General features: G+C 41.1%; 1 protein-coding gene and 1 long non-coding RNA gene across 4 annotated transcripts; one reads left to right on the top strand and one right to left on the bottom strand.

Moving 5' to 3' along the window:
- Positions 1 to 75: 75 nt before the first annotated feature.
- Positions 76 to 21,398, bottom strand: LOC135487493 (protein mono-ADP-ribosyltransferase PARP4-like). Of its 3 annotated transcripts, XM_064771194.1 has the most exons (34): positions 21,325 to 21,398; positions 20,596 to 20,743; positions 19,997 to 20,195; positions 19,546 to 19,685; positions 19,397 to 19,447; positions 18,953 to 19,066; positions 18,556 to 18,699; positions 18,271 to 18,408; positions 17,831 to 18,007; positions 17,476 to 17,633; positions 17,102 to 17,239; positions 16,777 to 16,875; positions 16,292 to 16,475; positions 16,015 to 16,171; positions 15,652 to 15,782; positions 15,138 to 15,362; positions 14,612 to 14,776; positions 14,275 to 14,394; positions 13,911 to 14,060; positions 13,425 to 13,611; positions 13,225 to 13,298; positions 12,572 to 12,856; positions 12,175 to 12,345; positions 11,529 to 11,609; positions 11,226 to 11,306; positions 10,853 to 10,954; positions 10,525 to 10,746; positions 7,928 to 8,021; positions 7,563 to 7,667; positions 5,310 to 6,328; positions 2,793 to 4,799; positions 2,465 to 2,594; positions 2,032 to 2,259; positions 76 to 1,584 (listed from the first exon to the last, which is right to left on the bottom strand). In XM_064771194.1, the coding sequence occupies exons 2-34, from the start codon at positions 20,734 to 20,736 to the stop codon at positions 1,313 to 1,315; spliced, it is 7,689 nt and encodes a 2,562-aa protein (XP_064627264.1). In that variant the 5' UTR covers positions 20,737 to 20,743; positions 21,325 to 21,398; the 3' UTR covers positions 76 to 1,312. The 3 variants fall into 3 exon arrangements, with proteins under 3 accessions (XP_064627264.1, XP_064627263.1, XP_064627265.1); XM_064771193.1 differs by having other exon boundaries at positions 2,793 to 6,328; XM_064771195.1 differs by lacking the exon at positions 2,793 to 4,799.
- Positions 8,406 to 9,711, top strand: LOC135488510 (uncharacterized). The gene is made up of 3 exons (XR_010446994.1): positions 8,406 to 8,618; positions 8,707 to 8,813; positions 9,091 to 9,711. It is a non-coding gene; the product is annotated as an uncharacterized LOC135488510 (long non-coding RNA).
- Positions 21,399 to 22,297: the final 899 nt, after the last annotated feature.

Raw genomic sequence — 22,297 nt, 5'->3', positions numbered from 1 at the left:
TCAGGACTGTGGGAAACTCTTCAAAGGTTTATAATATATCGGTATAATATGTTCATGCCTCAAAACAAAACAATATTGTCTTAAAACTAATAACATTTATTCATTCATCATATTGTACTCAAAGGTATACAGAACAATATGGGTTCTAATGATGAAATGGTTCACTAACAAAGGTCTAAATTGTACCATCAGCACTGATGTGACAAACTGGATGAGTTTGAAACACTGCTCTAGTAGTGACATTTCAACAGAATACCCATTTTCATTCAAAGTCAAAGACAGACACTCAAACTGAGCTAAGGAAGTTTTAAAGAAAACTTATAAAACCTAATTTTGTGCCCCCAATCGATTAGTCTGCCAATTCTTTATCACAGAATACTGAAATACTAAATTAGATCGATACATAAAATATACAAGACCAGTGCAAATCACAGTACACTCTTCATCTATCACATTTGATTTTTAGTACTGGTGACAAAAGTTGTAAAAGAGCTCTCCTGCACAGAACGCACCTTCAGGAAGCATCAGATCTATGCATCCGACCTCTATAATCAGGGCACCTCCCTAATAAGGACAGCATATGTCAGTCCCTGAAGACAGTGCTCTTGATAAATAGGTTTTACTCTACAATATTGAATTGAAATATTAAGTAATTTTTATGTGACCACTAGAAGGTTTCATTACTTGAGTATATACTGTAGACACTGGAATAAGAGGGCTCCACACGGATATCAATTGAATTTGATTTCTGTTTAGTAAGGGAGTGCTAAGTAAAGCAACGTGTGTGACAATGCCATATAGTGTACAAATATATATCCAGGTCTCGCAGGAGCCCCTCATTCCAATGTTACATCTAGAGACAAGCAAAGTACAATAGATTATGATCCACTCAGTGAACATTCATGTACAAATAAAATGAAAATAGACATCTACATGTTCTCCTAAAGATTTGAAGCCACGCATCCTCACATCATAATTGGCACAATTGTAAATACAGGAGAGGACAAATAACATCGCACCTGGTGGTTCCTGGGGAATGTTCCATGTGATCAAGTAGCATAGACTAAGTTAGGGCAAGAGTTGAATTCAGTTCAGATTTTAATCCAAGAATGAGGATGATAATTTCTCACTCCGTCTGTTGGACTTCATTAAGGTTTGTGATGTTTTGTAATGTTTCTAGGAATACCACACAATGAGGACAGTTTCATTGCATTTCCGACAACAGGCAAAGTACCACCGGGTTCTCGGATCAAAATCTGAATATCTCTCTATTGTCCACCTTTTATTTACTTGTACACAGACCAGCATCAGTTCAAATGATTTCTAGCCACTTCTGAATCACATTGTCCCAGCTACTGCCGAGTTCCAAGGTCGAGTATGTGAGTGGGAAACCTCTTTCCCTCGCTTGACAAAACGTCTTCGCCATTTTGAGGGCTCTTAAAGTGCTTTCTTGTCCACATTCGATGTAACCCTCCTTCAACAGGCATCTTTTCTTCGTGACCCAATCAGTCAGACTGTGGACAACGTGATATATTACAATCAATGTTGCCACCAAGCGACTAATTTCGAGCACAGCCTTGGCACCTGCAAAATTACCAAAAAAATATGAAACTTATATGTATTTAGAAAGATTCTCAATAGTGGCCATGTAGAAGAAGACATAAAGAGATAAAGACACCATTCCGGATGTCAAATTTACCTTACTGACTTGCTTGGTGCATTTTATCATCTGCACAACAATGGTGGTTAAGAAGTCAGGCAATGTCAACCATGGCATAATCCGCACGTAGCACACCAATTTTGATTGAAAAGTCTACTAAAGAGCTAAAATCCCTTCTGGGAACTTCGTCAGTCTGATGAAGAGCAGCCACATAGCTCAGTGGCTAACACTGCTCACTGACCCATGAATGCAGGGGCCCGCGTTTGAGTCCAACAGACAACACAGAATTCGTCTCTCTGGGTTTTTTAGGAACTTTTGGGTAAGTTAAGTTCACCATGCTTTACCGCTATTTGGTAACTTCCATGACTTACCCAAAGACTGCAAACCAGCATCTTGAAGTAGATTACGACAAGTCTCAACAGACACACCAAGCAGACATTCGTAAATGGCAGGATTAGAGAAATCCCAAAACATTTCCTCAGGGTATGAACTATTGCCATTTCTGACCAATTCTTCAATTTCAGCACCGGTTAGCTTTTTCATCTTCTTATCAAGGAGGACGTTTCGAATAGCTGTGTCACTGAAGTAACCCTCAGAATCTGTGATAAAATCATTCAATGGAATATTATTAGTACTGTATACCAACCACTGAAAGTACATATCGAAACAGGAAAAGTACCATAAATCATTATCCTGGGTCTATCATTCTAAAAGGCCTTGGTCACAGGATAACAAGATTTCTTTGGAATATACCTTAGGCCTTGTTTTGATCTGTCCTTTGTGTTTCAAAGTTGATATACTTGCCTTGTGATGCATAAGGATTGGTGTCAAATATGTCTTTGATACATTTTTTATGTTGTTGTTCTACTGGTCCTTGCTCCAAAATGTCGTATGTCTCAAAAACCGAATCCCGTTTTTCCCTCACCGCTCCACGCTGAGAAGAGAAGACTTGCATTATACTACTGTTAAAGGGGGACAAAAGGCAGGAGCTGGGAAGGTCAGATCAAGGTACACAAAGTAGCCAATAGGGGTGTCTCCTGTAGAAGTTTCAACCATGGAAGTACCTTAGATGAGGAATAGAAGCCAACACGTGAATCCTCCTAAATACTAATGCTAATCCATTGGTTCCTACCTTCTCCTTTGGAGTAACATCCTCTATCTCACCCAGCATATGATCATGCACTTCAGGAGCAACTGGAATTTCTTTATTTGAAGATCTAATCAAATACGTTGTTGGACCAGTCTTTGGAGCATCAAGCATCACCGTTTTGGCTGCTGGTCCAACATCTGAGCTCCTCCTTGCTTGTATTTCGCCAACCTCTTCTCCATCTTCAGTGCTCAGGACAGAGCCAACCAGACACTCATCATCGGAGGAATCTATCCAATAATTTGGAGGACATGTCCGCTGAGATCCACCAAAAGCCGTTTTGTCCGATTTGTCATGTTCCTCAGCCTTTTCCACCTCCTTCAGCATCTCAGAAATCTCATACACATCATCTTCTTTAAGATCACCTTGTAACTGCATCTCAGCCACGAGTTCCTTCAACTGATCACTGCCAAAACTCTCAGCAAAATCACTCGGTGGACCACCCCAGCAAGCGCTTTTTTTCTCATTTATTGTCTTCTTCAGAAGTGGCACTGGATCATGTTTAGGCAATGGTTCTTCAGAAGGGATGGATAATAATACTCGCTTTGTTGATTGCTTATCTTGAATGACAGGTTTTGCAGCAGCTCTTAAAAGGACACTCGACTGAGCTGGTACTCCAAATCCAAATCCAGATGGTTTTTGGGGTGTTACCCCAAAAGCACTTGGCTGAGCTGGTGCCCCAAAGGAAAATCCCGATTGTTGTTGTGTTGCTGCCCCAAAAGCACTTGACTGACCTGGTACTCCAAATCTAAATCCAGATTGTGGTTGTGTTGTTGCCCCAAAACCACTTGACTGAGCTTGAACTCCAAATCCAAATCCAGATGGTTTTTGGGGTGTTACCCCAAAAGCACTTGGCTGAGCTGGTGCCCCAAAGGAAAATCCCGATTGTTGTTGTGTTGCTGCCCCAAAAGCACTTGACTGAGCTGGTACTCCAAATCCAAACCCAGATGGTTTTTGGGATGTTGCTCCAAAAGCAATTGGTAGAGCCTGTACTCGAAATCCAGACGTTTGCTCCAACGTCGCTCCAACGAAAGAACTTGACTGCGCTGGAGCATCGAACCCAGATGGTTGTGAAGATGCTCCAAAACCACCTGACTTAGCTGGCGCTACAAACGAGGATGTTTGTGTTCCTCCAAAGCCACCCATTTGAGATGGAGCTCCAAACAAGGATGTTTGTGTTCCTCCAAAGCCTACTGTTTCAGATGGAGCTCCAAATGAGGATGTTTGTGTTCCTCCAAAGCCACTCGTTTCAGATGGAGCTCCAAACAAAGATGTTTGTATTCCTCCAAAGCCTACTGTTTCAGATGGAGCTCCAAATGAAGATGTTTGTGTTCCTCTAAAGCCACCTGTTTGAGATGGAGCTCCAAACAAGGATGTTTGTGTTCCTCCAAAGCCTACTGTTTCAGATGGAGCTCCAAATGAGGATGTTTGTGTTCCTCCAAAGCCACCCGTTTCAGATGGAGCTCCAAACAAGGATGTTTGTGTTCCTCCAAAGCCACCCGTTTCAGATGGAGCTCCAAATGAAGATGTTTGTGTTCCTCCAAAGCCACCCGTTTCAGATGGAGCTCCAAACAAGGATGTTTGTGTTCCTCCAAAGCCACCCGTTTCAGATGGAGCTCCAAATGAGGATGTTTGTGTTCCTCCAAAACCACCTGTTTGAGATGGAGCTCCAAACAAGGATGTTTGTGTTCCTGCAAAGCCACCTGTTTGAGATGGAGCTCCAAACAAGGATGTTTGTGTTCCTCCAAAGCCACCCGTTTCAGATGGAGCTCCAGACTGGGATGTTCGTGTTCCTACCAATCCACCTGTTCGAGATACTGAGCCAAACAATGATGATTTTATTTCTCCAAACTTTGGTCTTTCGTCAATACGTGAAGCTTCTGATTCAACAGTTATTTTAGTAACTTTGTTATCGGAATTCAAAGAACAGGGCAAGAGGGTTTTCTCACCATGCTCAGGTCTTGCATGCATTGGAGAGGAAGGGCTAGTTGGCTGAAAATGTAACCAATCAGGTTTGACTAATGAAGGACTGGTCGGTTTAAAGACAGGACTAGTCGGGCTATATGAATGACTGGTCGGGCCGTATGAAGGACTGCTTGGGCTGTATGTAGGACTAGTCGGGCTATATGAAGGACTAGTTGGGCCGAATGAAGGACTGGTTGGGCTGTATGTAGGACTAGTCGGGCTATATGAAGGACTGGTTGGGCTGTATGTAGGACTAGTCGGGCTATATGAAGGACTAGTTGGGCCGTATGTAGGACTGGTTGGGGCAAATGCACGACTGTTAGAACCAAAAGTATGATTGGTAAGGTTATATAAAGGATGAGCCAGATGAGAACTGGCATGATTAGGCCAACCCAAGACTTTCTTGTTCAAACGTGACATACTACTAGACACCAAACCTTGCCGCTCAGCACCATCAACTTCATCCACGAGAAGAGAACTAGAATCAAACAAATTACTCCCACATGTCTCATCAATCAAAACTGCCTCTTCACTTACCCTCGGTCTAGGTTTTGGTGTAGGAGCAGCAACTTCAACAGTCTCTGCACCCATCTCCCTCTCATCTGCCATTGAACTGTATACGCCATATGAAACTGGTTCTGGTGCATCGCTGATCCCCAGCCGTTGGCTTTTATTCAACTCAGACAACCTCCGGGGCCTCGCTCGTGAAAAAGCATGTTCCCTTACATCTGGTTTATCGGTTGTAGGTTTCACAATGTCATCAAGTGATGCATCGAGGCTTTTTGCTGGCAGACTTTTCATCCCCATTCTTATATGCCTTCCTGCCATTACTTTCAAACCTGCATCGACTGGTGTTGTAAGCGAGTGTGTCGTATCTCTAGTAGCAGCCACTTTAGGTAATGGTGAAGGGAGTTCTCGCATAGCCATTAATACAGATGACTTGGGCATAAGTGAAGGTGGTGTTGAATCAGCCATTATAAATTGTCCACCTCTGGAGGCTCCTGCAAAACCTGCCCCGGGTGGTGGTGGTGGTGGTGGTGGTGGTGGTGAATCAGCCATTAATTGTCCACCTCTGGAGGCTTCTCCAAAACCTGCCCCGGGTGGTGGTGGTGGTGGTGGTGAATTAAACATGAATTGTCCACCTCTGGAGGCTCTTGCAAAACCTGCCCTGGGTGGTGGTGGTGGTGGTGAATCAGCCATTAATTGTCCACCTCTGGAGGCTCCTGCAAAACCTGCCCTGGGTGGTGGTGGTGGTGGTGAATCAGCCATTAATTGTCCACCTCTGGAGGCTCCTGCAAAACCTGCCCCGGGTGGTGGTGGTGGAGTTGATCCACCTCCTCTCATAGGTGGTGATGGTGGTGGTAATGCATCAGCCATTATTGGTCCACCTCTGTAGGCTCCTGCAAAACCTGCCTTAGCTTCGTTTGTAAAAACTGCAGATCTGTAACTTGCCCGTGCTATTGGTGGGGCTGGGTGTGCTGGTGGTGGGGGTAGGGGTAGTCTACGTCTTATTGATGCTTCAGGTGGTGAGGGTCTTTTCAAAGACTGTTCTATCTCTGAAGTAAATAAAGATGGTAACTTGTGTCAAAGTCATTCGGTATGAAATGAAGACAAATCTCACCACTTGACAGAGGCAAACGTTTCCATCATAGAATCACTGATGGGCCCATGGTACAATCTATGACGAATCACTGATGGGCCCATGGTACAATCTATGACGAATCACTGATGGGCCCATGGTACAATCCATGACGAATCACTGATGGGCCCATGGTACAATCTATGATGAATATCACAAACCATGTTTTACACTCATGTCCCGTCACAGATTCTCTGTCGGGCAAGCATTAGAGTCTATGATGACCCATTGTATATTCTATGATGGGCCCCACCATCATAGATGCAAGTATCAAAGTATAAAACCATTAGAGTTAGTCTTCAGAATTCTGGAAAAAAAAGAATTGTTCACCAATTCAAAAACAATTTGTTGATGACCCATAAAAAAGGCTATTATAGATACCATGATAGAGTCAATGATAACACCATAGATACAACCTGTGTTTCTATCAATGAATCTATGATGAACATTCTCCATCATCTAATCATTGATGGCTCACAGTAGAATCTACATGTATATTGATTAAACGCCATCAAAGAATCTATGACTGAGTACTATTACCAATGAAATTGTTACTCCTGACATGTAGTGGCATACAACGGAATTCAGCAGTCAAGGTCATGATCTATACAATCAGATATTATGCTTTACATACTAATATAACGGAAGCACTGTCAGCACGAGTTGCGCATTTGTGGTCTGATCCAAAACACAATGAAGTAGTGGCAAAATGTGATATAAAAAATATCATCAGGGCGGCTGCCAAAATTTGGACGAGTGGGAACGAGAAAGAGTTTTAATTCTAACTTCCTCCCGAAGGAGGTGAATGACAAGACTGTAGCATTACCTCCTGAGAACATAAGAGAATAAGTTTCCGAGTCTTCATAGCAAATTTCTTGCATGCGGTTTTCCATCAATGGTGATGGCGTCCTTCGCCTTGAACTGGGTAGGGCAATATAGAATTTAAAATGAATTTGATTCAGTGGAGCTAATTGGATCTCGAACGGTCTGCCAAAGAGTAAAGACTCAACAAACAGAACAAGAATGTACCTGGTATTGTTTCTCTGCACTTAAAACTTTTTAGCTCTAAATCTGGGTCCTGACAGATCATGGCAGTACCAAGGTATTAAAAAGAGTCATCACGAAGAACAGAAAAAAGTGAAATAAATTACCAGCAACTCTTGCTAAAGTGTCTGTTGCAAGATCCAAATATTCTGGAGCGTCGGCCACTGCATCTGAGGAGAGTTCATAGTCATCGAAATCAAGACTTCCCTCATCTAAAGAATGACAAAAATACAATTCTTTTGACAAATTGAAAGACAAAAAGTGGTAAACTTACAAAAATTCAGAAGCAGGCAAAAAGTCCTCTCTTTTCTACTCTATTCAAGAGTGGAATTGCCATTTCTGAATTCCATTACAGCATCAATGTGAACAGGTTCGTCTATTTCACAATCACCTAACTGTGCAAATAGGTGACCATTAATCAGAGCCTAAAGCTCTGCCTGAAGTCCCCTTTAAATTGAGTTGTAAACCTTACCTAAATCCTGAAACTCATCGAATGACTCGATCCTTGAGCTGGACCTTCCTGCCTGAAACGTGATTGGCTGAATGTCATCAGCCCAGATGGTACTCTGAAATATATGAATGAATCAAAATGTAATTGTCAGTAATTAAGGTTGGTGCAATCAGTGACTGGTGTGAGTAATATTCTAATAGCCTACTGGTTCTTAATCAGTCATAAGGGGCGTTAGCATCATACTGAAGCAAGACCAAGACTAGGAAGCGTAACTTTTCTGCAAGACTGCTTTGATAAGTTCTGACTTGGTTTTTATGTGGGGAAATTTAACAGCTGTGTAGGTTCCATGTATTCAATGAACAAATTGTGGGAGTTCAGCACTTTAACGACCATGTAAAATCTTATCTATATGAATTTCAAGTTCAATCTGAGATAATGGATATCTAGATGTATAATTTATTTTTCGCCAAATTTTGTTATCTTGATAGGAAAGTCACGATGAAGTGGAACACCTAAAGTTTTCCATGCATAAACAAAACAGGTGTTTGAGGATAAAAATTGTTTTCAATACAAGCATAGGAGACAAGGACGAAATCATAGCACTTGACGGCACACACAATTCCAGTTTAAGACCACAGAGACAAAAACATGAAGCATCTGTATAGTCTATCATTTCTGTTGGGAATACTACTTCTGAAAGTACAGGCAGAAGGTAAGGTATCGATTCAAGAAAATTTCAAAAAGATATAATGAACAAGTCCAGTTTTGTGCAGAGTATATTTGAATATCTCTTTCGACAGGGTACTGTGGAGCAACTCCAAAATGCCGAATGGCTTGCCCTGGAAATGACTACGAGAGGGATGAAAATGGTTGTGCAATTTGCAAATGCAAGCCATTCGTGGAAGAAGTGAGTATGGGAAACTGGAAAATGCCTAACAAATGTAATCTATAGTTTCGTCTCCTTATAAGGTACTGTTTTCATTGGAGATCACACAAAGTGGTTTGTAGAGTTGTGGTAGCAACCTGACTCATGAGGTGAAATCTTCAAAATATGCTTGCCTGGTAATATCACATATAATGCTCCACAACTGATAAAATGCTTAAAGTGTTGATCGATCTAGGTTTCTCATGAGAAAATCTTTTGTCGAGATAACGCCCTTTAAAATATTTTCTCATTTCTTCAGATGAGGTCACACCCAGAGGAAGGTCACCAACTACTCTAATGACAAAAGGGTGAAATATCTTCTGCAGCATGAAATTACTACTCCAATTTTTCTTCCCACAAGTATTACTTCCAACTGTATTCTGATTGTTTGATCAAAAAAGTGGAGAGTGGATGTAACTACCTTACCGGTATGTCCTTAATCCAAAAATTTTTCACAGAGCTAAAAATGGTGTCAAAATGCTTACAAGTGTAAACACTCTTAGGATCATAAATCTAATGATATTTGGCCAATGGATTTTGGGCATGAAAATGTTCAACTAAATGGTTTGATCATCTGAAAATCAGACTTTACTTGTATCATTGGAAAATCACCCATTTGTGGTAATTTATGGAATGGAAATCTGAAAAGGATGTTTTTGAAAAAAATTTATCGGCGCTCCAAGAAAGGTGTATTAGTTTATTTGTATAATCATCAGTCACCAACCACGTTCGTGTACAAAGGTTCATGTTTGTCCAATAATAATAATAATAATACGAGTCTTATATAGCGCAGTATCCAACCATTAACTGGCCGCTCAAAGCACTTGATAGGCCTCTTTAAAAAGCAAATGTTTCAGTTGTCCCTTGAAAGATAACAGAGAGCTGCAGTTCCTAACAGGTTAAGGAAGTTTGTTCCACAGCTGAGGGGCTCCAATTGAAAATGCTCTACCACCGACTGACATGACATTGGCCTTTGGGATAGACAGATGAACGGCCGATGAAGAGCGCAGTGTTCGAGAAACGGTATGAACGGTGAGAAGTTCTGAAAGGTATTGGGGAGCAAGTTGGTGAAGACACTTGTAAGTAAGAAGGAGAACCTTGTACTTGATGCGCTGTTGCACAGGAAGCCAATGTAGAGACCTGAGTACTGGGGAAATGGAAGATCGTTTCTTGGTCTTGGTAATTAGGCGAGTGGCAGAGTGTTGTACCTTCTGTAGGGGTATAATTGTTGAATTGGGAAAACCAAGGAAAAGGGAATTACAGAAATCCAGGCGAGATATTACAAGAGCCTGGACATATAACCTGGTGGTATTTGGAGTTAGATATTTTCTGATTTTCCCGATGTTACGAATGTGAAAATTGGTGGCCCGTACACAGGTGTTTATGTGTTCTTTGAAATTGAAATCACGGTCCAAGATCACACCCAAATCTCTTGCAGAAACAGAAGAATATACATTTGCATCAATGATACGGATGGCGGGGAGATTAATAGTGCTGCTGAACCTGCGGGAACAGATTAGCAGAATCTCGGTCTTGTCGCCATTACAGCTAAGAAAGTTGTCAACCAAGCAGAGATTTAAATCGTGGACAGCATTAGAGATCTTGGAGCAGGTGGTACTAATCTCAATTATAGTGAAGGCCACATACAATTGACTGTCATCAGCATATAAGTGGTACATAATGGCATGCTTACGGATGATTCCGCCAACTGGGGTAGTGACAGTGCCTCACAGACGTCATAGTCATCATATGTGGAACCCGACCTCAACTCGGACTCACTGTCCACGCTGGACCCCGACTCCGACTCACTGTCCTCCCTGGACGGACATTCTCCTTCATACTCCATGTAATCCAGAATATCAACATCTTCATTCTCGACCAGATCAGATATGTGTGGATCATGAAACTCTTCGTCCTGAAGAAAAGATATCATTGGCTTTAGATATGAGACACAGTACTACACAAATCACGTACCCTGGCAACAGCCCCTTGCCACGCCCTTTAAAATCGTACATGCCTACCTTTTCACGCTTTTCAATCGCCACAAAACTGGTGAACTGCGTCACAATAGAATATTCCTTACTGAGATCAATAATGTAACTTTTCCTGTTTCGCTTCACGACCTAAAAAATATAAAAATATGAATTTGTTATTATGTTGTAAAAAACAAGTGGTTCTAAGCCAGACTGTACAGTCACTGAGACTACAATAAAAAAACTAAGATTTTTTGGAAAAATTTTCCATTTGCATTTAACTTGATATGGCAGAGATGTTTTTTGCGACGAGTTTCATCTGAAAACTTGTTGTTAGTACAGACCCCTTTGTGGAATCTGCCCATTTTTTTTAGAAGAATACTAAAGGACAGAATGCATAACATTAGCTGAATATTCTTACCTCGTGCTCAGTTCTGTTGTCATCAAGAAGACCAGTTTCCCAATCCCGGATGGCTGCTCGTGCGGTTAACTGATGAACAATCTGAAACCATGAGAGAATACTACATAACTCGCTACTCGGCCAACCAACACCATTACATACTACATTCATGTGCAGAGCACTTAAAGCAAGTCTAGTCCTGCTAGTGAAAAAAATATGTTCATCAGTAAGTCAAACTAGAATTTCCAGCTGTTGAAATCAGTTACATTGAAAAATCCGTGGTTCCTGCCTACAGTTCCCTTTAAAGATTTGGCCCCAACTTACCTTGCCAGCCGATATACTCAATTCAGATGTTGAGACGATTGTAGACACCTCTCTTCCATCAACAATCGCAGTCAAAGTTGCCTGAAATAAATGAAATCTGACCATTATTTAGATACAACTATCATTCCAATTCATTCAGTATAAATCTGACACATCATTCAGTATATATCTGACACATCATTCAGTATATATCTGACACATCATTCAGTATATATCTGACACATCATTCAGTATATATCTGACACATCATTCAGTATATATCTGACACATCATTCAGTATATATCTGACACATCATTCAGTATATATCTGACACATCATTCAGTATATATCTGACACATCATTCAGTATATATCTGACACATCATTCAGTATATATCTGACACATCATTCAGTATATATCTGACACATCATTCAGTATATATCTGACACATCATTCAGTATATATCTGACACATCATTCAGTATATATCTGACACATCGTTCAGTATATATCTGACACATCGTTCAGTATATATCTGACACATCATTCAGTATATATCTGACACAAGTATCAAGACCCTTTCCACTTTCTGAACGTATCATATTGAATGCAATGAATGAAAAGCAGGCTCAACAATGGACTAGAACAGCATAATTCTCAATCCTACCTGTGTACAATCCTGTACATAGCCGTAGACAACCAACCTCGACCCACTGAAGAGAGATGTGACTTTTGCCGGGGCTTGCATACAATATCTCCGATAGTTGTCATGTTGTTTCCATTCTATGCTTACTGAGGTTAGCACAGGTTGTGAGGCCTTGTGGAGTTGAGCAATGATCTGCAATCAGATGAGGAATGAATGATTGATTGAAACACTGTTGATTGGCGCTCAGGTTTGAGGGCAGTTCAATCATGGCCTGAACCAAAAGTATAGCTGAGACACATCGAGATGATGCACCTCACAATTTGGCATATTGAAGACAGGCTTAATAAAGACATCAAAACTGGGTATGAACATATGGTGCTTATTTTTGATTCATTTTCGTCTGTTTGCAAAGTCTTACCTTGCCCTCCCACTTGGATTTAGTTTTACTGTCAAAATACTCAAAGAATCCAGCCCCGGCTTGTGCAAGACTCCTCAACATGTGGCGGTTAGCGGACGAACTGACACCTAATGTGAAGAGTCGAGTGTGTTTGAAGTTATTCCTCAACGAAGCCAGGGTTGCATCAGAGTTGGTCACATGGCCGTCGGAGATCAGGAAGATGTTTCTCACTGTGTCCACAGGTGGCAGCAGGAAGTATGAAAACAACGGCTTGTAGGCATCTGTGTTGCCGAGGTTGGCTACATTCTGAAATGAAACAAGCAAGGTACACCGGAAACCCAGAACTATTGGCAGCCACGTTTCTTTGCAATTTTATGAAATAGCAGTCTAATGGACCTTCAACTAACAGAAATTTTAATTCAATTCTCTTTTTGTGTCCATTTACTTTCACAATTACCTGTTAACATTTAAATAAATGGTACACAAACATTACTCGGTTTACAGTAGCACACAGCTCAGATTGACAGACACGAGAACACTAACACATAAGTGTCGATAATGCTCTTACATCACCCATTTTTGTGTTGGTTATTGAAACATTCAAAGGACATAACCAGCTTTCAAGGTTCACCTTCTCAGTTACAAGCAGTTATTTTCAATTGCTCATTTATTACCTGCAAGAAATTTTCTGCCATTTTGACATTCTGTTTCGTCTTTAACTGACTCGATGGGAATAACTCGTCAAAACCTGCAAAATATCAACAAATATTGAGTCAACACTTTCTGATTAAGTATCAAATGGTAAATGGGCTTTTAACATGATATCACCAATGTTATGACTCTAATCTACCAGTTTTTGCCGATGGATGCATACCTGTGCCGAACTTGACAACATTGAAGCTGCACTGAGAATCGAGATGATGCAGCGCGAGCAGTAGTATCTTCCTTGCTTCCATCGATGAAGAGTGGTCCATCGAGTTGGAGCAATCGAGCAGAAACACTACTTCAAAGCTCGGGTTTTCCTCAGTTTCAAACTCTGGGTAGAAGGTCAGCATAGAGGCCTGAAATGGAGAAGCATTCTTTAGCCCACGTTCTGTCGTCACCTTTCCAATTTCAATTTTGCTTCTTGTTGAGAACAGGTTGTTGCACAATCTTAAGTATCTTTCACGGATATGTACCAAGTTCATGACACGGAAATGGTCCATACAATAACTGCCTCCCACCAACAGTGGTCAGATGATGCAACGAAATATATTTTACTGTCTTTCATACGCACAAGCCTGATGTATTTGCCCAGTTATATATATCAACAACCTCAAAACAAAATGGCAGAAGGTGGTGAATCAATCAACAAGCATACCTCGAATTGTTCGTCATCCAGATTTTTTTCAGAGTCTCGCTCGACCCACATCCTGGGGACATGGATCTCGGCGAGACTAATCTGTAGGAGGAAACTTGAGCCAATCGACTGGTTCTCCTTCATCATAACTACTGCCTTGGTTTCAGTTCTCTGAAAACATGAATAGAGCCTATATCCAGAGACTGCAGAGGTTAGAGAGCCTATATCCAGAGACTGTAGAGGTTAGAGAGCCTATATCCAGAGACTGTAGAGGTTAGAGTGTCTAATAGGTTGATCTCCAGGTAACTAATATGTACATTGGGAATATGGGAATGGTTTGACCAAAGGAATTAAGACTGAACTGCCAGTCCTGCTGCTGGCTTACCTTTATAGCAACTCTGTGTGTCGGGCTCTCAATACTCCGGATGGGGAACGGCATCTCCACAGAAACTTGGATGGACAGATCGTCAGTATCCTCATCTACTTTGACGGTATCATGTGTGGTCTGAAAAAAAGATATGTAAACATCGTCAACATTCGCTTTCTAAATGTACATATTAAGACCAATGATTTCAACTAGAAATCAAAGATATCTCTACACTGGAAGTCATGACCAGGGATTGGAGCCAACACTGGCATAGGCGAGAGGGTTTTGGGCATGATAAGACCGAACAAACATTGTAGAGGATCAAGTCCAAGTGAGTGCTGATTTAAGTACAAACCTGTGTAATCTCTCCAAGTGCTTTATCTTTCTTCCAGGGGGCCACACTGCCTGGGATAACAAAGTTTATCTTCTCCTCCTCCACTTGTAACTCTGCGACATAAGTGATCTTGATGAGTACGGAAGCATAGGGAGGCAGGTTTCCAACGCTAACGGTGAAGATCTCCTGTTAGGGTTAAGCATTACCAAAAGATAAGACATGTACCACAAAGTAACACAAATCCAATCCCGCACAAGCACACCCAACATTAAAGTGGGATACTGGTTAAGGTATCTGACTCTTAATCCAAGGGTTGTGGGTTCAAAAACCCTGCCCTGGTCACATCTTGGTCCTATTTTCAGGATGAGCAAAGTGAGTGCTAAAATGACGACAGACACTTGATAAGTTGAAGCCTCGGAGTGCCTCTGTGGGGACCTATAATAGTGACAGTGACTGATCAGTTGAAAACGCTATATAAAAACTGCCATTGAACAGAGTTAGGGCAGAATTGTTGTTGAAAAAAAATCACCTATTAAAGATTACTTACGGGAGTCTCCTCGTCCTGATCCATGAGGTACGCCCCATGACCTTCAGCAATCGCCTGTTTATATTCACGATGAGCCGTCTCTTTTTCTTTCACCTCGCCGACAATATGCTTGCCATTTATGAATGCTTCGAATCCACACACAGCTGCCATCTCATCCAGCGGGAAAACATACTTGGCCTCTATTGGTATCGAGCTGTCATTGCGGTACTCTTGTAATACAACAACCTTGGGAAAAATGATTCTGTTAATACGAAAAGTGAGACGACTTAGTCGAACCTCAAGGATATCTATGCCAGAATAGGATTATTTCAACATCGAACTACCAGCCTACCAACCTTTTTCAGAGTTGGTGACCAGAAATAACTCACACCGGCTTTTAACTAGACATCTTGATAGTGAGTCATACGAGTCATAAGCGATAATGAAAATTGCGAGGGTTGGGGGAGAACATGCAAGAAGATATAAAGTAAACAGTTAAGCCAATCACAGAACAACAGTTCAGTAATGGACTCACCTTTCCTGCTAGATCAATCAGCTGAGCACGAACATGGACGGATTCCAGAGGAACTTTGGCATCTGACTTCGAAACCAGGCCCAGTGCAACATCATCAAGTGGATTCTTGACATTTTGAATGTCTTTCAGATCTGCGAAAAGATCACATGAATAAGAAATATGACACCCACAATAACAAAGAAAAAGAAAATTCTCCGGCTTTTTTTTTACAGACGTCTTTAAGTCAGGCAGACAGAAGTGACTTAACTAGAATTTCTGATAGTCAACCTCAATTTCAATAAACTTGGTGTACATGTATACTTAGGTTCCATCAATGTTATTAGATTTCTCATGGACTAAAACTTGATGTAAACTAATTCTTACCGATGCCTGTCACCCGATCATCATGAGCAACATCACTATCCTCAACCTCTGCTTGATCGAACTGATATTCTGGCCTATATCCATCTTCTGGGAGCCAGAACTCAACAAGGTATTTGATTCTCTGCTGCTTTGTATCATATATCACGTACTCGTCATCCTGGAAATAGGGATAAACTTTCAAATGCCTAATCAGAGCCAGAGATTTCAGAAAAGTTCAAATGACATTTGACTCTTGTGTGTTCGATCGCAATGCACCATGATAAACATCGCCACTCACCACAAATTGCGACTCACTACCGTGTATTTTGCTCACACCAAGAACACTGTGGTAGCCATTAGGGGGCGCCTTCAGCTCTGTGTCATATCTATGCGTCTTGTAGACATCACCCAAGGCAACTTCGCTCACCGCCATCATGCGAGAATGCAATGTCTTGCTGGGCGAAGAATACTTCAGACTCGTTCTGGAAGACAAAATCAAAAACTGAAAATGTACTAAAATCAATACTATTCATCATGGCCAAGGGGAGCAGTGTTGACAACCAAGCTGGGCAGATCGCTGAATAAAATTGCAAGGACTGCTACAGAATCTACGTACGATAGTAATATCAAATGCAGAGGACATTCAAATGACATAGTTTAAGCTAAAGTGAGTGTGTCATGTTCTTTCCCTCCGTTAAGTTCTCTCAAGACTTATTTCTAGCAAATATCTATGAAGATCGATTGATGCTTCTGGCCACACTTAGAGGATATTTCTATACTTACGTTGTAGAGTTGGAGAAGTACATTCCACTGCCAAGCATTCCAATATCTGATCTTGTTCCACCGTAGTCGTCCACAATCACCTTCGGTGGCAACAATCCCCTAGAGCGAAGAGAGGAGAAGAAAGTTGCCATAACTATAGTCATGTTGATTCCAGAACTCAATTCATAATGTCAAAGCATGCGGAACACATGTATAAACTATTGCATTTTGAAATGTGGAAGGTTGTGGAAGAATCCTAGCAAAACAGCAAAAAGTTACACACTTTTAAATCAACTGCAACGAATGTAATAAACCATCTTTAAAACCTAGTTAATTTGAAATATACCTCGACAGAATCCCAACAAAGTTGTGGACACCAGATGCATGGAAGAGCAGCTCCTTGTTGTGGATGTTGCTCGAGAAATTCTGATCCTCCAACGGACGGACCACGGTGAAGACGCGGAAAGATGGCACAGGTTCACCGCTGGAACATGGAAATGGACACTTAGAATTGCTCTGTATTGCACGGATTACACTTTTAGGCCAATAGTTATTTTCAATTATTAATGCAATACGGTTGAAATTTTGCAATGTGTCGTTGCTCACTATCATTTCACATTTTAGAGTACCAGTGTAGTTCAAATGACATTCAGCTTGATAACAAATGACAAACAAATTATTCAAGTCCTAAGTGTGATATTTCAAATCGCAATAACTCACGGAAAAACAGACTCCCTGAGTAAATCATGTATCTTCTGCCTCTCACTCTTCTCCGTCAGTAGTTCAATCTCACAATTCAAGGCATTGTACTGAGCATCAGGGCTACACCTGCTGCTCCAGTTGGTAGCCTCGGCCACTGCATACATGTCACGGATCAACTGGAAAAAACATTTAAAAAACTGAAACTCTATTCTCTCATTTAAAGTGACTCTAAAGGGAGCTAAGAAGGCAAGATAAAGTAACATCGAGTCTACAACAGGAGTCTCTTATCTTACACTTCATTGAAAGTATTCATGCTAAAGAAATATATTCATATCATTATCATTAGTCCCAAGGGTTTGACTTCCTGCTGTACCTGGCAGAGATCCTGCTTCTTTGCAAGAAGCTTCTTGCTATTGAGGAGCTCACGGTGCTTGGGATGATGCGGGATCTCTACATAGAACTCGTCCGATAATCGTTGCAGTTCATCCTGGGGTTTTCCCTTATCCAAGGCCGTCAGTAGCTCCTTCAGAAGACTTTCTCCTTTCTCTACCTGCAATGTTTGATAAGTTAAGACAATGCTAATAGATAATTTCAAGCTATATTCACAACAAATACAAAATGTAGGTAAGTTCTTATATAGCACTTTTTATACTGTACACCTGAACTGTCGCAAAGAGCACTATATGCATTTATTCCCATTTATTACCATTCTGATGAATTCTATACCACTCATTGATACTTGAAATTGAATAATGGCTTGAAAATCTTCTTTCAAAGTGGAACTAAACAGATTCAAAAAAGTTTCCCTAGTACCTTCTCATTGCCAATGCTGCTCAAAGGGAGAGAGACAACGTCACCTAACTCCCCCATAGCCTCAGTCCACAGGTGGCTGACAACTTTAGAAATGTGTGAATCAAGCTGAGCGCCACCGACACTCTTTTCACGATACGCCTGAAAAGACAAAACATTCTGTTATCTTATCATGCGACGATTTCAACCAACACATTGAACTCATAACACTGAAATTCTTTTTCACAAGCCACAGATGAGTATCAAGAACATAATATTATGTAAGGGTTTCATGCAAAATGAACTCACCTGTTTCAGCTTCCTGGATCCAATATGACCTGGCAGTTGACCTTTGAAAGGTTTCTTCTCAGGATAATCCTTGTAGACACTTGAATACACCGCAAGGGCTTCATCTATGGAGTTCATGTAACGGCTTAGGTTTTTGTGCTCAGCCTGAAATATGTGAATCATCAGGTTGGCTTTTGATCTTTGAAATTCTGTCCTTTACGGAGAGGTATCCAAATTACACAGGTCAAACTGCAGAAAGAATGTAGAAATGGCATATTTGGGACCAAAATCACTGTCTCTAATAGAACTGACACCAGGTAACAGACATTCCACTCTTCCAAAACTGATATTTTTAGGCTTTGTGTCACACCTAATGCCAGATCATGAAGTTGAAAACAAGAAAGAATGGCATAGGTACCAATGAAAATGGTCCATAGCTGGTGAAGATCCTGTACTTCATCTGGTTATCATGTGCTTCGGGATCGGCATGGAGTTCAACTGAATACATATCACCGGTTTCTGGGTCTTCCTTCTGAAAAATAGATTTAATGCCTACATGTACAAGTGAGACAAATGTTCTTCATTGAATCCTTTTGCTTCCAGAAATATATCACCAACTCTTTGTGAACAGAATTGCCTACCTTACATAAGTGTGCATGCTGACATCATCATTATCATCATCATCATCATCATCATCATCATCATTATCATCATCAGTTATGGCTTCATGGCCCAAACTTGACCTCATGGCCAACACTTGGAACTTTGACATAAAGCCTTTGACTTATACACTTTGCACTACATTCAAGCCCTACTGTCAGTGTTGGAAACTCCCTGCACTCTATTCTAATGTCATTCCTACCTTTGGGGTCTGTTTCCCAAACTTCTGTGACTTTTGATCCTTCGGAGGAACCTACAATGAAAATCAAAACAATGATGTGAATTATGAAAACAGTAAGCATACTCTGATAGAGTAGGCATTGTGACTAGAAGAAGCAAATCAAACCTCACCATGAACAGTGCAAACTTTGCAACCTGGAACCTCTCATGGTTGAAGTCAGGGGCAGAGTTGTCATCAGAGTTCCAAACTTTGATGCTTGAAATGTTTACGTTCAGCTTCTTCTTCTGGGTCAATTTGGTAACAGCTTTCCCTAAAAATAGAAAACTGAAACATTTACATGGTATTCCGAGTGTTATTCCTCAACTAGTGCCTAGTAAGCATATTTAGAAGGGCCCTGCACCCTGCAGCCCCTAGGGGCCCACTGTGCCCATTTAAGGTAAATAAGATGGAATAAAACTTTACAAAACTGTGCCTATTTTAACAGCTTTGACAACATTTCCCCTACATAAATGCTACTTCTAAGTTTACCATACAAATATGATAAATATTTTTTAAAAAATCACTGTTACTGACATTTCTAAAGGCTGTGACTATATAAAGCAAACAGAACAATAGTCTTACCAGTTATTTTTCCTGTTTTGAATTCCTCAGCTCTGGTTTTTCCTGCCATGAGATAGCCATCGTGGTCAAGAAGTTTTCCCGCCTCAATGGAATCTCGAATGAAGTTTGCAGAAACGATCGGGATTCCCAGCTTCTGGGCAGTACGGCATTTGTAGGTATCCTCTGCATTGCTTATCCCAACAGCCACAACAAAGCTGCTCTGTAATCACAGAGAAGATGTACATGTACATGATACTCCAGAGAGAAGCATTACCATTTCATGCTTTGTACAATCAAGAGTCTGAACTTATAAGATAAGTGTTCATTTTCAGTTTATGAACAGGACTTATAACTATGAATTGGCATGAAAGTTTCATTTTACACATTTTACAAACCCAGGCTACTATAGATTCATGCACTTGATTGGGAACAACGTTTACATAGTGTTGGCCGTCGTCACTTCACGATGCATTGTAACTCTGACGGTTTTACATTACTGTAACGTGACGTGACGCGACGTCTTCGTAAGTGTTGTTCCCAATCAAGTGCATGAATCTATAGTGTGAGTGGCTAGGTTATAGCTCTACATGTCTTGAAAAGACAACCAGGAACCTAATTACCTTCTTTGTGATTATGTATGATATGACACCCCCATTATCTGTCACATCAGTTTGGAGTGCCTTCTTTTCCTTGAATCTTATGCTGGTTCCAAATTCTAATACAGCCTGACAGTTACTGAAAATGCCCATTGCAACTGGCATTCAGCACCTGCATGAAAAAGATCAATAGAGAACAATAATTTTCGAGTCTTGAATATGAAGTCTCAAGATGCGGCATAGTTCTAGTGACTATTACCAGCCCAAGGGCTCCTCTACAGGTGACAGTGACACACAACCAGCAGATAATAGTCTTCCTTGTTTAGTTCTATTTAGGAGGACTAGCTTTACTAGGCCTCAATATAGATGCGGCAGTGCATGCATTAGGAAGACAGTTGAGTTAGGCCCCACCAATCATCATCATGCAAGCCAAGATATCATGGTGATGGTCATGGGCCTGATTGCAGAACTATAAATAGGCCTACACAGTTGAGTTTGGGCTGTGTCCCTGATGATAGCATAGCCATAGCCATAGCCATAGCCTCATCATAGACAAACTGTCACAAGGCGCTAGGCCAGGCCCATCATGATCATGCCAGGCCAAAGGAGACCAAAATAAATGCCAAAAATAGTGAAAAAATAGACATTAGAAAACTCGGTAAAACAGAACAGAAATTCGAATATAATTTCAAAATAAATTCATCAGAAACATTCTCTAGCCACTGTTTGTTCACAATCTCGTTGTCAACTCACCGATACTGGTTTACGTGATCATGAATCAGTGTCAAAATTAGAACAAATATCACTTCCTGGTTGCAAAATGTTTTTAAATTTTTGATAAACATCTGTGAACTAATTCTGCATTGGCCGTGGCATGCCCTACGTCAGACTGCATTCTCCAAGCGTCGTCAATGATGATTAATTCCGACCTACTGTCTCTGCCACAGGATCAGTGCGCGGACGACCGCAGAGGGACCGAAGACGGGAGATTCATCAGTGGCTTTGGTCTCACCAGCCAGTGGTGATCAGGTCGGACCAAAAAACTAGTTCTTCGATCTCGAGTGATTACCATGGATACAGATGGGCCTATCAGATTTCGACAAATACATGACGTCAGACGTCTTAGAAACATCAGAGCAGTTGGTAGCACTCGTCAGAAATGGTAGAATACGATGTTCGATCCAAAGGTCGTGAGTTCGAATCCGGTTGTGGACAACTTTTTTTTCCTTTTTCCTTTATATTTTATTTTTATAATGCGTTTCTTTTCACTTGTTATTTAGATTTATGCTGCCTGCAACATAGGCATACCTACAGAAAGGACAATAACAATAGCCCATCTCCAAGATCCAAGGGATAGTCCTTCAGATATCATATTGAGTATGAATATACAATGAGACTTGTCTCATGTGAATGGTGTTTTTTCAAGACTGATTGTTTTCAACGCACTTCACTAGACAATGTGGTGCTTTCTTCAGATTTATCGGATTCTGCTTGGCTGAGAACCTGTGTACAAGTACACTGTCGGCCTACTGCCTGAAAGGTTCAGGAAAAAAAATACGCCCCCCGTTTAGCCGGTGGATTTGGTACCCCAAACTCCCCGTCCTTCTGACATGTTTTAGTCAGTGCCAAGGGTCAGTGCATTTGGGGAAGGCCCCCCCCCCAACCCCCATTTGACTCTTAATAAGTCCTTCTGAGACGCTTATCCCGAGGTGATGGAGTGGAACCC

This window comes from Lineus longissimus, chromosome 5, assembly GCF_910592395.1.
Source record: "Lineus longissimus chromosome 5, tnLinLong1.2, whole genome shotgun sequence".
NCBI lineage: Eukaryota > Metazoa > Nemertea > Pilidiophora > Heteronemertea > Lineidae > Lineus > Lineus longissimus.
The sequence above is the reverse complement of the archived record's forward strand: the minus strand, read 5'-3'. Positions and strand labels throughout refer to the sequence as shown.